The following is a 12,884-nucleotide window of genomic DNA, read 5'->3' as shown; positions in this document are numbered from 1 at the left end:
TGACTAAACATCAAGTCATCTGATTTAAATTCTCATGCTCTTTGTACTATCCTATGCTGCCTTGTTGTCCTTACATTTTTAAGGTGCTGCTTAGGGCACCTTTTTAAGGAATCATGGATATTTCCTTGGGGGATCCCACTGTGACGCAAAACACATGGTGCACAACATAGGACACTAGGCAATGGGTCATTTGCAACCTTCATACCCCTGGTGCCTAAGGATACAATGCCTTGCCATAGAATTCATGTTATAAATGATTGGTGAGCCCTTCGATGGATGCTGAATTAGTGCCTGGAATTTCATGTGTACTTTTGGTTGTCACACTGCAAAACAGACATGATAGAAGGGGCAGGGGTTGTCAAGGGGGACCCACTACCAGTCTAGAATTCTTCAATTGGAAAAAAAAAGATTTAGAGAGTGATACAGTATGAATCTTGTTAAATAATAAAGCAAACAGGGTGACATTATACTGGGGCATGTTTTAGTAGGGAATTTCCTTTAGTACATGAGTTGGAATAGATTGCCACTGAGATCCCTTCCAACTCTCAAATTCTGTGATTTGGGCGAACAAGACCTTGCTTAATAAATCCTTGTATATACTAGATATTGGGGGTATCCCCAGAAGCTTGAAAGAGGTTGTTTAGGGCAAACAATATGACATCTGATTTCACTCAGTGGATAGCAAACCTCAGGAGGTTCTTACCCCTAATAGATAATACTGGCTGTGTGCATGGTATATGCATATAATATACACGTGTGTGTGTATATGCATATATATACATGTTTTATATTCATATTCATATATACATGTTCTGACTTTCTCTTATACATATGTGTATACATACACATATACATTCTATATTTATATTCATTTATATACCTTCTAATTTTCTCATACATGTGTTTACATACATATATACATTCTATATACTCCTATATATACATTCTAATTTCTCTTGTACATATTGTCACATACATCCATTCTATAGTTATATACACATTCTCATTTTCTCCTGCACATATGTGTATACAAGCACACACATATATCCAGCCTATAATTTCATTGTTTTAGAAAACTCCCTCTACCAATGTAGGTCAGCATCTGCTCTATAACATCTAGTCTTAGAGACTTAGAGAGTTTCACTGAGAAGTTAGTGACTTTTCCTGGGTTGTAGAGCCAATATATATCTGGAGTCTTAAGCCCTGGTGATTCTGACTCAAAAGTCAGAACTATCCACTCCTTCACACTGCTGTGTTTCAAAGAAATTGATAGGCAGATCCATAATGAATTATCTAACATAAGGCAGACGCACAATCCAACAGCTCTCTGTTCCACATACACATACATATGCTACTGTCAGAGACCTAAGAACACAGGGCTAGAAGGAAGGGTACCCCAATGTGTCAGTCCTTATGCTTTTCAGGAGAGGGCTTGGTCCTTCGGTTTCAGGGAGAAGTCTATGAGAGTCTCCTGTTTATTTGTTTTCTTTCAGATCACAGGTCTAGAGTTAGAAGGGATGGATGTTAGAAGTCATCTCATCCAAGCACCTCATTTTATAGATGAGGAAATTGAGACCCAAAGAGGTTAAGTGACTTTTCCAAGATCACACAGCTAGTCAATGGCAGAGGTAGAACTCAAACTCAGGTCCTACGATGCCAAGACCATCACTCTTTTTGCTGCCCCACAATGACAAGGCAGGTTCTAGGGGTTGGAAGGCAGAAAGGAGGTAACCAGGTATGAGGAGCTGTGGTAGTTCTTGAGTGATGGATGGGGTTGGGGCAGGGGAGATTGAATCAGCATTCTGTTAACCGTCTGCTATGTGCTGGGCACATATAAAGATAAATATCTCATTTGAGCCATACATCGACCCTATGAGGTAGGTGCTGTTATCCCCATTTTACAGCTGAGGAAGCTGAGGCAAATGGAGGTTAAGTGAGATGACCAGGGTTACACAGCTAGTAAGTGTCTGAAGCTGGATTTGAACTCCAGTCTCCCTGACTCTGGGCCCAGTGTTCTATCCACTGAGCCACCTACTTCCCTCTAAGCAAGAAAGGAAGGTAATATTTTTTTGGAGGGGTCTCCGTGGGCTGAAAGAGTTTAAATAAGAGTAAATTTGATGATGATGGTTGTGTGAGATAGGAACCTGCATACTTGGGCCAGGAAGGCTCTTTGTGGGGTAGATCAGGGAGCTTTGTGGCAATCAGAATTGGATACAGTTGGCTGCTATGGTGACTCTCTGACATCCTATTCTCCTTCCTGGCCCTACAGATTGAGGCCTGGGAGCAGGAGCAGCTGAACCAACCTGTCTGCTTTGATTACTGCTGCATAGACCCCTCTCCCTTCCAGTTGGTGGAGCGGACCTCCCTGCACAAAGTTAAACTCTAATACCTCTCTTCTTTCCTTGGTTCCCAATGTGACTTCTCAGCCCTGGATGAAAATGGCATAATCATTCATTTGGTGGGGGAGGGGGGAGGTACAAGCAAACTGGGAAAGCAGTTATAGCTTTTGAGTCTTGGTGGGAGGCATGGAGGGCTGCCATGGTATTGGTTTGACCCTAATTCTCTGATCCTTCCACCCAGACTCATACGCTGTTCTCACTACTTGGCCTCCATCTTGCCTATGTGACCAGCATGGGGAAACTCCGGGGTGTACTAGCTTTGGAAGAGGTAAGGTAACATGTGTCCCATCTCCTTCTGAATGGGATGAAGCACAGAGTCTGGGTCAGGGGACACAGAGAACAGGGTGCTGAGGACAGGTGAGGTGCCAATGCTCTATCAAGTTCCTTTGGGCACATTAACCCCTTTCTTCTTCCCATGCCTCCCCAGGAAGCCTAACCTCCCCCACTTCCAGTACTGAGATCCAGAGCCCTCATAGTCTCTGGTTTCTGTTCTATGGCCATGGCCCTGAAGGGGGCAGAATTTCTCATTCTAGAGATGCTCTGACACATTCATAGAACAGTGGTTGGGGAGATGACTTAGGTCCCAGCTTCAGTCAAGGGGGAAGGGAGAGAAGGAATGATGAGGAGTGATATTAACTAGGGAAGGGGTAAAAGGATAGGTACAGAGTATTGGTTGGTGCGCTCCATTCCTCAATCCATCCATGTTTGTCTTTTAATGCTATCTCCCTTGACTTCTGCTCTATTGGTCTCTCTTACTCTGTTATCTTTTTCTTTCTTTCTTTTTCTTTCTCTTTCTTTCTTTCTTTCTTTCTTTCTTTCTTTCTTTCTTTCTTTCTTTGTCTTTCTTCCCATTTCATTTTCCCTGTCACTGCTCTTCCATCCATCTGCTTTTCCATGTCTTTTTCCCTCCCTCATATCCTACCACTCTCTAGTTACAGAAAGCCATTGAAGGGCACACCAAGTCAGGAGTCCAGCTTCGACCCCCCCTTGCCAGTTTCCGGAATACTACTACTACCCGAAAGACCCCAGAGGGGCCGCTCCCACCCTCTGATGGTTGGAGCCTTCCAGAAGACAGCACTAGGGGTGATGAGATAGAGGGTATGATGGTTCCAGCCTATCCTGAAACTCCAGAGTCACCCTCCCCTATCCCCCCTGCTTCCCTGGCCCCACCCCCTGCAGAGGGGGAGCTAGAGGAGCTGGAGCTAGGGGGAACCTCTGGGCCGGAAGAGGACCTGGCTGACATTTTACAAGGCCCCAGCCTTCGATCCACTGATGAAGAGGATGAGGATGAACTTACCCTTTGATACCTACCCCAGTTACCTCCCCATTTGTAATGGAGAGATACCCCTAAGGAAAGGCCCTATGTTCTCTAATGAAGGTCTAATAGTCTTAAAGGAGGAGTCATAACCTGGTCAGGCAATAACCATGATCAGTGCCTCAGTCGCCTTGATCCACCCCACCTGAGTCCTAGCCAGGTGGTCTTGATCCCAAGATCTTCATATCTTTCCCCCTCCCCACATCTATCTGTGCTTCAGTTTCCTTAAGGCCAGGCTGAGGGGGCCTGGAATGGTAGTTCTTTCAGGCTTCTTGTTGAAGAATTAGGGAGAGGGGCTACCTTTGGGATCCTCTCAATAAACCTGCAAACTGCAGAATTCCATCTGCCTTCCTACCCACTTTTCTTTCCCGTTCCCTTTTCACTTGATCCCACCTGCTTCCCATAGGGATCCAAGTAGGAATGGGGGTGTAGATGGTGCATTTTATGTGACGGGTTGGGCAGAGAAAGAGCATGTATCTTGGCAGAGGGTACAGAGTGGGAGGGAATTAACTAGCTCTCAGAGGAGTAAGGGGAAAGCAGAAATAACACTAAAAAATTTACTGAGGCCCTCTAATCCAGACTGTCCCTAGAGGAGTGCAGAGCAGACCACACTGGGTGCCAACACTTTTTATTCAGATGCAATTTGGTTCAAATGAATGTCAAGGACAGCCTTCAAGAAGAAAGATATGCCACAAAAGGGCTATATGCAATACAAGGGGGGATGTGTGTAGAAGGGGGGAGGAGGCTGTTGTTGCCAGGCAGCCAGCACCAGTCCCCCCAGTCATGTGCCCAAGCTTCATGGTTTTTGTTGTTGTTTTTAAGCACCAGCTGGTACAGCCACCACTTTCTTCCCCCCCCACCCAGCCTCTCTGCAGCATCAGCTGCCTAGTCACCCCTAACATCTTCCTTGGGCAGAAAGCAGGACAGTCACCTCAATTTGCCACATCCCAAAGATATCCTAGAGGGTTGTCCATTCATTTTCCTTTATACTGGAAGCCACCCAGCCCAGCTGTGGAGTTACTAAATGTTAGAGCCAGAAGGGAATTCAAAGACCTTCCAGTGCAACTCCCTCCCAACCAAACCCATTTTTTCAAATGAAAAAATGGAAGCTCAAGAGGTTAGATGATTTGCCTAAAGTCACCCAGCCCTTCTTAATGCCTGGGATCTCTACAGAAGTCACACCAGACACCCTTGCTTTCAGCTCCCCTTCTCAGTTTGACTGTCTAGTTGTTCCTCTTCCCCAGCTGTGGTGACTTCTCCCAGTCGCACCCCACCCTTGCCAAATAAGACACAGCCAGAGTCAAAATATGAGACCACATCCTGTTTAGTGCCAGTGAACATGACCCTTGACCTGTCCCCAACATTACTCCCTAGTATAGAGAAGGGGCTGCAAAACGCAACCCCATCTCCCTAAGGGAGAAAGGGCTGAGGCAAGAATACTGAAGACAGAGGGTAGGATATCCACTCCTACCCCATGCCCATATACATATATACTTCAATACTGAAGTAAGTCTGAGTTTATATAATCTATAATATCATATATATATATATATAATTCTCTCTTTGATATATGTCATAGTTTCTCTCTTGGGGATGGAGGGGTGGTCACATTAAGAAAACATGCAAAGAAAAACTGGCCACAAAAGTGCGTATTCCCCAGAGCTGGAAGACAGAAAGTGTAGGATGTGTATGTATATGGGGTAAGGTCCTCATTTCCTGCCCCCCACCCCAAACATGCCCAGGAAAACTCCCTCCTTCATGGAAGGATGAGGAGGAGGAGAGGGGGTGAAGTGGTGAATGAAGGTGTAGGTTTTTCCTTGTTGAATAAAGTGAGTATTGATTAAAAATGCCCCACTCCCACCCCATTATTAGCAAGAGCAATTTCATTCACAATATAAAAGAACAGCCCCCAGCTGCTGCAAAACGTGCTGCGAGATCTGGTCCCCCAAAGAAAAGCACCCCAGCACCCCACCCCAAACATCCTCCCTTCTGCACATGCCCCTCCCCCCTACAAAAAATCTATAATTAACCCCCTCATGCATCCCCCTCCCCGGGCAAAATCAAGGGGCAGATCCTCCCCCAGTCTGCCTCCCTATATCTCCTCCTTTATTACAGTGTGTGTGGGGGGGGGTGCTTGTCAGAATGGCAGGTATCTTTCCTGTCCTTTGGCCTGCAATGATCCCTTTCTAGCATCTCCGAGCAGGTAATCCTTTTTCCAGAAATGAACCTGCCTATTTGCCCTTATTCAGAACTTCTTCCCTGGCATGGTTTAGCCTGGAGGAAAGCTTGAGCCTTCAGCCTCTTGATTTCCTTCCCAATGGTCTCTACTAGAAAGGAACTGCAGGAAATGGACTTCACATAGGGTGGGCCTCTCCCTCCCTAGGGGACCCAAAGGATCATATATCCATAATGGGCTTAGGGACAGAGATGTGGACTTGGTCCAGAACAAAAAGGGAATGATATATTTCTTGATGATAGGCTGAGCAAGGAGAAACCCTGAATCCTGGCTAGAGAGGAAGGATGGAAGACTAGTTTTTAGGAGAGTAAGAGCAGGAGAGGTTGTGGTGTGAGAGGAGGTGCCTGGTATTTACTGAAGCACCTGGAAATGCACTCTTCCTGTTCATGCCTCAGCGAGTCTGGTCACTCACACTCAATACCTCTTGGTTTTCCAGGAATTGTCATTCAGGCAAGTCTGATGGCTAAATCCACTCCTACGTGCCCCCCAAGATTTGTTATTGGAGTAACTGTCTCTTCTCCAAGTCTTTCAACCCCCAGAAGATACAGCTAGATCAGATCGGCCATGTGCTTAGTGGAAGGGGGTGGTCACAGGACAGGCAGACAACCATCCCAAGCCCCCTGATTCCAAAGGATAATCAGGATCTCATTGGCACCTCTGCCCTAGACCAAGATGAGGGCAACTGGAAGGAGCATCTCCCAGAAAGTAGTAAGCCACATAACACACCCAGGAGGACTGCCATAAGGGCTGGTACCTGGGGGGCAGGGGGAGAGGGGAGAATGGAAGAGACATGGCACCTTAATTGGCTCCTTAGAATTTCTTCTTTCCAGTGTACCTCCTTTTGTCAAGGATTTATATGAGTGGCCCACTGGAGGTACAGAGGGGTATGTCAGTACAGAAGAAGGGAGATATAGGAGGGCAGAGTTCAGTTTTATCACCTGTCCAGTCCCTTGGTAGCTGCCTCATTCTCCACTCCTCCCATTTAGGTCTCTGAACTACCTATCAAAGCCCTGGGGTCCTAGAGCTTAGACTGCTCCCCCAGTAGACCCAAGGGGTCCCAGAGCAACCTAAACAACTCTGGGGATGTAAGAGAATGATGATTTCTGGAGTGTGTGCCACACCATCAGACCCCTGCCTATGATGGGAGACATTTGATCACTGCCTATCAGTCTGGAGTGGGAAGGGTTGAACCATATAAATAGCACTCTGTGGGGTTCTAGATAAAGGGGCAGAACGGCCAAGTGACTATACTGCCTCCATCCCCAGCAAATGACCCCCATTCCAGTCTAGACACTAGGTTCCCCCCAAACCCCACCATCTAACTCATCCCTGAGTCCCCAAGAAGATATAAAAATGTAGAAAAGGCAAAGAGAAAAGTGTAAACAGCTCCAGAAAAGAGAGGGGAATGGATGGGGGACACAGCCCCAAAGCTCAGCCCCCTTTCCAGGGCACCTGAATCAATATACTGAGGCCATGTCCCACTTCTCTGCCCAGGGGTGGGCTCCCCAGGCAGAAGCCAGGGAGGGAGCGGGGATGGGGATGGAAGAAGACACGGCTGACACCAAAAGCCAATCAATGCCACAGCCACCAACCAAGTTAGGGCAGCCCTTAGAGCCTTAGAATCATCTCTCTGACCAAAGCATGTTCTACATCCTGGCTGGCAAGCCCAATCCAGCAGGTGATACTGCTATCTCAGGACAAGTTCTTGACCTCCACAATGATGTCCTTTTTACCTGGATGAATCAAAACTGGACATGTCCAAGTGTCCTGGCAAACACATTATTGATCCTCAACCTCTGCCTGAAGACAGCTTCTTTATCCTGGAATTGCAAGTTTCTTCCAAGGATAGAGCTGCACAACCACCAGCAAGATGGGGACTCTTCTTTCTAGGTAGCTTCTGCACCCACTTCAAAAACGGGCCCCTTGAAGTGGCATCCACTAGAGCTATGGCCAAGTGCCCAGGTGATCTGTTCCTTAGGGTAGGAATAAGCTGGGATCATGGCCACAATGAACAGTTTGAAGAATAAGCCATACTGGGAGGGTGGCAAGGAGGCCTCTAGGCTGCCAAGAGCCCAGGCCTGGAAGACTAAATTAAAGGGAATGAAGAATTGAGGTCCAATCTGTATACACAGGCTCTCTATTCCTTATCCAGTTTCTAACATCCACAGACGCTGTCTCCATCTTCATTGCCACAGGCTTCATCTACAGTATGGATCAGTATTTGCAGGCCCCATGTACCACAGTCACAGCCTTGACATTATCTGCTCAAGGTTCCATATCCACACAGCTGTGTCTCTGTCTCAATTATCAGCCCTATAGTCTCTGGATCTTAAGCAGGGATAATTTCTTTCCTGATGCCCTTCATTGTTGGGGTCATTGGGAACCCCTTGGTCCCTCACTGCCCTATGACCCTGCCTTGGCTGTGCTGTTCCCCTTTGCCCTCAGGATGTTTGATGCAGCCATGCCCCTCTGGTAAAATTGGGGAGGGGGAGGGCAGGAGCAAACGGATGGGAGGGAACTAATTGTTGGCCTCTCCCTCCTCTTCATCAAAAGACTGTACCCCTGAGGATGTAACATCTGATACTTTCCGACTGAGGACAGCAGATGCCTCAGGCTCTTCTCGTGGGGACAGAGATTCCAGATCCCGGCATCCTGCATCTTCCTCCTCCTCAGCAGGCATTTGCCTCTTCTCAGGTTGATCCCTTGCTGGGTCCATTCCACCCACTCCTGAAGCCCAGTCAGGGTCTCCTCCCAGTAAGGGTTGGGGCCCCTGGGCTGAGTGCCCAGGTGGAGGCTGGGAAGGCCCTACTTCATGCAGACTGGGCTGGGAGTCATCAAAGGCTGGACCAAGGTAGGAACCAGTGGCTGGGGAGGCTATGAGAGACTGATCACTTGCCTCCCAGGCATCTGAAGAACCCAAGCAGTACATGCCTTGAGATACATAAGAATGTGGCCATCCATCCAATGGGGCTTGGGCTAGGGCATCTGTGAAGAGAAGGATATAAGAAGGGGAGTCACATAAATCACAGGCAGGTAATAAGGATATATGGTGGCCATGGAGAGTATAGAGGGCATGTGGGGGAATCACAGAGCAATAGGTGGTAGACAGGACTAAAAGAACCTGAATGCCCATTGTAGTCTGGGCAGAAGTGACAAGGTTTGGGAGGTCTTAGAAGTCAGGAAGAGTTCCTGATCTTTAGGAAATATGGTTCTGGAACCATCTCTCACCTTGACTTTCCATCAGCTCCTGGTAGTTATCACTGTAGTTGCAGCCCAATGGCTCCTGGGCGGAATTAACACTCATATCTTCACCATCCATGGAAGACCAAGCCATGAGTGTGGCCTCAGAGATAGCAAACTGTTCCATGACCCCTGGGGAAGAAAGAAGATGATTTATCACAGGAAACACTTCCAACTATAGACAGAGAACCGGGGTCACCTCAATACAGCTCTCAAATTTGGGACAGAAATGAGGAAAAAAATCCTAGGTGTTGCAATTGAGAAATTCCAAGTGAAAAGGGTAGGGTTCCTGGTAAGGAGTCCCTGGGGATAAAACCAAGGGGAATTTCCAGGGAGTGTACTCTAGAGATTAGGACCAGAGATAATCAGGTGTTTACGTTTGAGTGTTTCTAGGAATAAGGATTAGGGAATTTCTGTGAGAAGCTCCCAATAGATCACAGTTCAAGGTCTTCAAGAGGTACTCTGTGGGTAAATCAGGGTGGGGGGGCCTTGAAAGGTCTTAATGGTGGAAGGGAGACATGAGAGAATTTCCCGAGATTAGGTGAGTTTAGGGGTCCTCAGTCTAAGGAAAACTGTAAAGGGGGAACTTTATTTTGCTATGTCCAAGTTCCTCATTAAATCAACTTCCCTCCTATATTATCATTCCCATGGTCTCCATAGTCTTCTTGACCCAACACTCTAAGGCTGCTCCTCCTGTAGCCAGGGCTCAGAGCCCTGACGTGCTCCATATTCCCCACCCAGGGATCACAGAAATGTAAGACTAGAAAGGACTTTAGAAATAATTTCATCTAATACCTCTGTTTTACAGATGAAGAAACCGAGGTGCAGAGGTAAAGTGACTTTCTGAAGGAGATTACACAACTAGTAAGGTACACAGCTGTGATTCAAACCTGATTCAACTGCTAACTAAAACTTGCCTGTCCTGTATCTCATACTCTTAGCACTCTACTCCCAATGCTACTCCTATTACTTGTCACAGCTAGTTCATTTGATAAACTAATTTGTGACAATGCACTAATAGATGAAGGATCACTACCATCCTCCTGTCTCCTTGGATAATGTGTTTGAATAGGGGCCTTCTGGGAACAACCTTTGTCTTTGTTTGCAGATATAAGGCATCAAGGGAGTAACATGGAGGGAATGCGAGACCAGGAAGAGAAATATTCTAGGGCAAATAGGCACTCAAATCTCACATAATTCTGTGTCTGCATAGGATCAGCCCCAGTATGGGAGGACTTGAGTTGGAGAGGTCAGGGTGAGAAGGCCAGGGAGACTTTTGAGTGATGTATGCCTGGGGCCAGGATGTTGGTTGAGGATGTCCAGGACTGGGGATGAAGATACCTGCAAGGAATCGAGCCTCCTTCTCGCCATCACTGAGGTCAGAGTAGGCATCCGTATCCCTTCGGACAGACTCATGACTGTGCTGTGGCTGAGCAGCTGGAGCCTTCCCCCAGCCTTGCCATTCGATCATGTGGGCCACTCGACCTTGCCCCATGGCTGTAGGCTTTGTAACGTGGTCCTTCATACTACGTGAGATCCCTAAGGAGCCAAAGGTACCCATTCCCTCTGGGCTATTACCCGGGCCCCCAGACAGACCATCCAAACCACCCATAATCCATGACCCCCCAACCAATGGAGTCTTGTTATATAGGACTACCTCAGGGTGCTACCAAGGAGGGACAGTTTCTCAAAGGGCAATAGGAGGGAGAGGGAGAGTCTAGAAGTAAAGATAGGGATGGCATCGGGAGAAAATGGACAGAGTTAGCAATAGGTGCCAAGGATAAGGAGACATATGGTTGTTGGGAGGAGGATTCTTTGTGTATGAAGATGCTATATGAGTCTCGGGACTGGGGTCTCACCTGAGAAAGACGACTTGGCCAAGGCCCCAATACCATAGGCATTGGAGTTCCGCTTAAGCTTGGGAAGGATGGAGGTTGTATCCTCCATGGAAAGCTGGGGGAGGATGCAAAGAAACGACAACACGACAAGGACAACAACAACAAGCACAACTCACATTTATATAGTGCGTTAAGTTTACACAGTGCTTTTAAAATCCTGCGGTGTAGGCAGGACAGATATTATTATCCACATTCTACAAGCGAAGACACTGAGATTCAAGGAAATTAAATGATATTCCCAAAGTCACATAATCAATAAGCACTGGTGCCTGACAAAGGGTGTCTGTGTGTGGGAGTGCGGGTTCCTTATATGCATGGGGAGAATTCAGGGTGTCCGGGGGAAGGAAGATGAGATTTACAGGCTTAGGTGAAAGGAGGGAGGGAGAAGATATTTTCCCAAGAATCTAAATGACGTGGTCTTCTAAACTTAAACGTAGAGTATGTGTGTGTTTGTGTGTTTATTCCATGAGGGTATTTATTCCTGATGGTGTGAAAGACTGAGCCAGGTAGAGAATGCATAAAGGGGAGGAGCTAAGTAGTGAAAGGAAGGGGGATTCTGGGAGCAGCGAACCTTACTATTGGAATGACAGGACTGGAGAGAGGGATCATAGTTATGAGATGGAGAGATAAAGTAAATGTCGACGTTCCCATGTGCCTCGTTGGAACTCAGTAAGACAAACTCAAGAGCATCCTGGTTCTATTTGGGCTGTGGATGATTGGAGGGGGAGGGGAGAGGAAGAGGTACATTGTTTTCATATTGGGGTAGGAAAATGAGAAGGAATTTAGGAGGGAAGAGGGTTAGACCAGGGAGACTCCAGGACAAGTACTCACATTGATGCCATCCCAGGAGAAATCTGTTCGAGTTTGCTGTGAGAAGACACAATAAGAGAGTACATTGTTTGAAGAGTTGCTAGTGATGGCTGTAGAATCATTTCTTCCATTGAGCTCCCTCTTCACTACATAGCAGGGCCACCCATGTATGGTGAAAAGGGACTGAGGCTAGTCTTAATTCTAAGATGAGAGTCTGGGGATCCCTGGGGAAAGATTCTGGAGCATTCCTGGAGAGGTATCAACCTAAAGGAGTGGTAGGGTAACAACTGGTGAATTCTTGGGGAAAGGAATGGAGATTCTTAGGTCAGGACCTAGGAAGGTTTAAGAGGGGCAGGAGACTATACTACAGGTACAAAGGATGGATCTCAGGGGGTTCCGGAGATATAAAGGAAGTTCATGGTAGGTAGGAAACATTTGGGGTGGGGATGGGGTGGGGTGAAGGCCTCACCTCAGTGGATGGCGGGTGGATGCTACTCCCATGCAGGGAGCTGGTGCTGTCCATGTTGATTTGGTCAACATCCTTCAGACCTTTCCAATCCACTGCAATCACCTCATTCCCTAGAGGCAGCCAGGGGCCAAAACTCAGCCTCTAGCCCCCCAAACTCCATCTGGCACCACCACTGAATCTAATCTGGGTACCAGTTCAGCCCCACTTCTGTAGAAAGGTTCAGAGTCCCCATTCCAACAAGCTCCACCCTGCCCCAACCCCAGCTGGAAAAACTCTGCCCTTCAGTCCCTTCTCTCTATTTCATTATTCAGTGACTATCCTTATTCCTCCCAATATTTGATGGTGATAATAGTAATAAAAATAAGCCCAATTTTGGCTTCAGATGAGCTAAACAGAGCACACTATTATAAATCGCAGAGAAAACTTTCCATTGGCTACTTTTTTCCCAGTAGGGGGTTACTAGTGAGGTGAACACAGAAATGAGGTGGTCAGTGCAAAGGATAGGATAGAGGAGTTT

The 12,884-nt window shown here is 47.1% G+C and overlaps 2 protein-coding genes across 2 annotated transcripts in view; one reads left to right on the top strand and one right to left on the bottom strand.

Annotated features, from left to right (window-relative positions):
• Positions 1-3,728, top strand: part of CLCN1 (chloride voltage-gated channel 1) — a 33,479-nt gene extending 29,751 nt beyond the window's left edge. Inside the window, exons 21-23 of the mRNA XM_036760866.1 lie at positions 2,270-2,374; positions 2,581-2,667; positions 3,332-3,728. Coding sequence (XP_036616761.1) covers positions 2,270-2,374; positions 2,581-2,667; positions 3,332-3,703 — 564 coding nt within the window. The 3' untranslated portion in view covers positions 3,704-3,728. The remainder of the gene's footprint in view (positions 1-2,269; positions 2,375-2,580; positions 2,668-3,331) is intronic.
• Positions 3,729-5,712: 1,984 nt separating this feature from the next.
• FAM131B (family with sequence similarity 131 member B) lies at positions 5,713-12,454 on the bottom strand. The gene is made up of 6 exons (XM_036762119.1): positions 12,368-12,454; positions 11,920-11,955; positions 11,050-11,143; positions 10,532-10,729; positions 9,179-9,322; positions 5,713-8,935 (listed from the first exon to the last, which is right to left on the bottom strand). The coding sequence occupies exons 1-6, from the start codon at positions 12,419-12,421 to the stop codon at positions 8,469-8,471; spliced, it is 993 nt and encodes a 330-aa protein (XP_036618014.1). The 5' UTR covers positions 12,422-12,454; the 3' UTR covers positions 5,713-8,468.
• Between the last annotated feature and the right edge of the window lie 430 nt (positions 12,455-12,884).

The sequence above is a fragment of the Trichosurus vulpecula genome, chromosome 5, assembly GCF_011100635.1.
Source record: "Trichosurus vulpecula isolate mTriVul1 chromosome 5, mTriVul1.pri, whole genome shotgun sequence".
NCBI lineage: Eukaryota > Metazoa > Chordata > Mammalia > Diprotodontia > Phalangeridae > Trichosurus > Trichosurus vulpecula.
The sequence above is the reverse complement of the archived record's forward strand: the minus strand, read 5'-3'. Positions and strand labels throughout refer to the sequence as shown.

Excerpts from the sequence above, each read along its gene's own strand:
- FAM131B (XM_036762119.1), bottom strand. The coding sequence starts at position 12,421 with ATGGACAGCACCAGCTCCCTGCATGGGAGTAGCATCCACCCGCCATCC. Across the intron at positions 11,144-11,919 it reads TCTCCTGGGATGGCATCAAT|CTTTCCATGGAGGATACAAC; the intron begins GTGAGTACTTGT and ends ATCCTCCCCCAG. Across the intron at positions 10,730-11,049 it reads GGCCAAGTCGTCTTTCTCAG|GGATCTCACGTAGTATGAAG; the intron begins GTGAGACCCCAG and ends TTGGCTCCTTAG.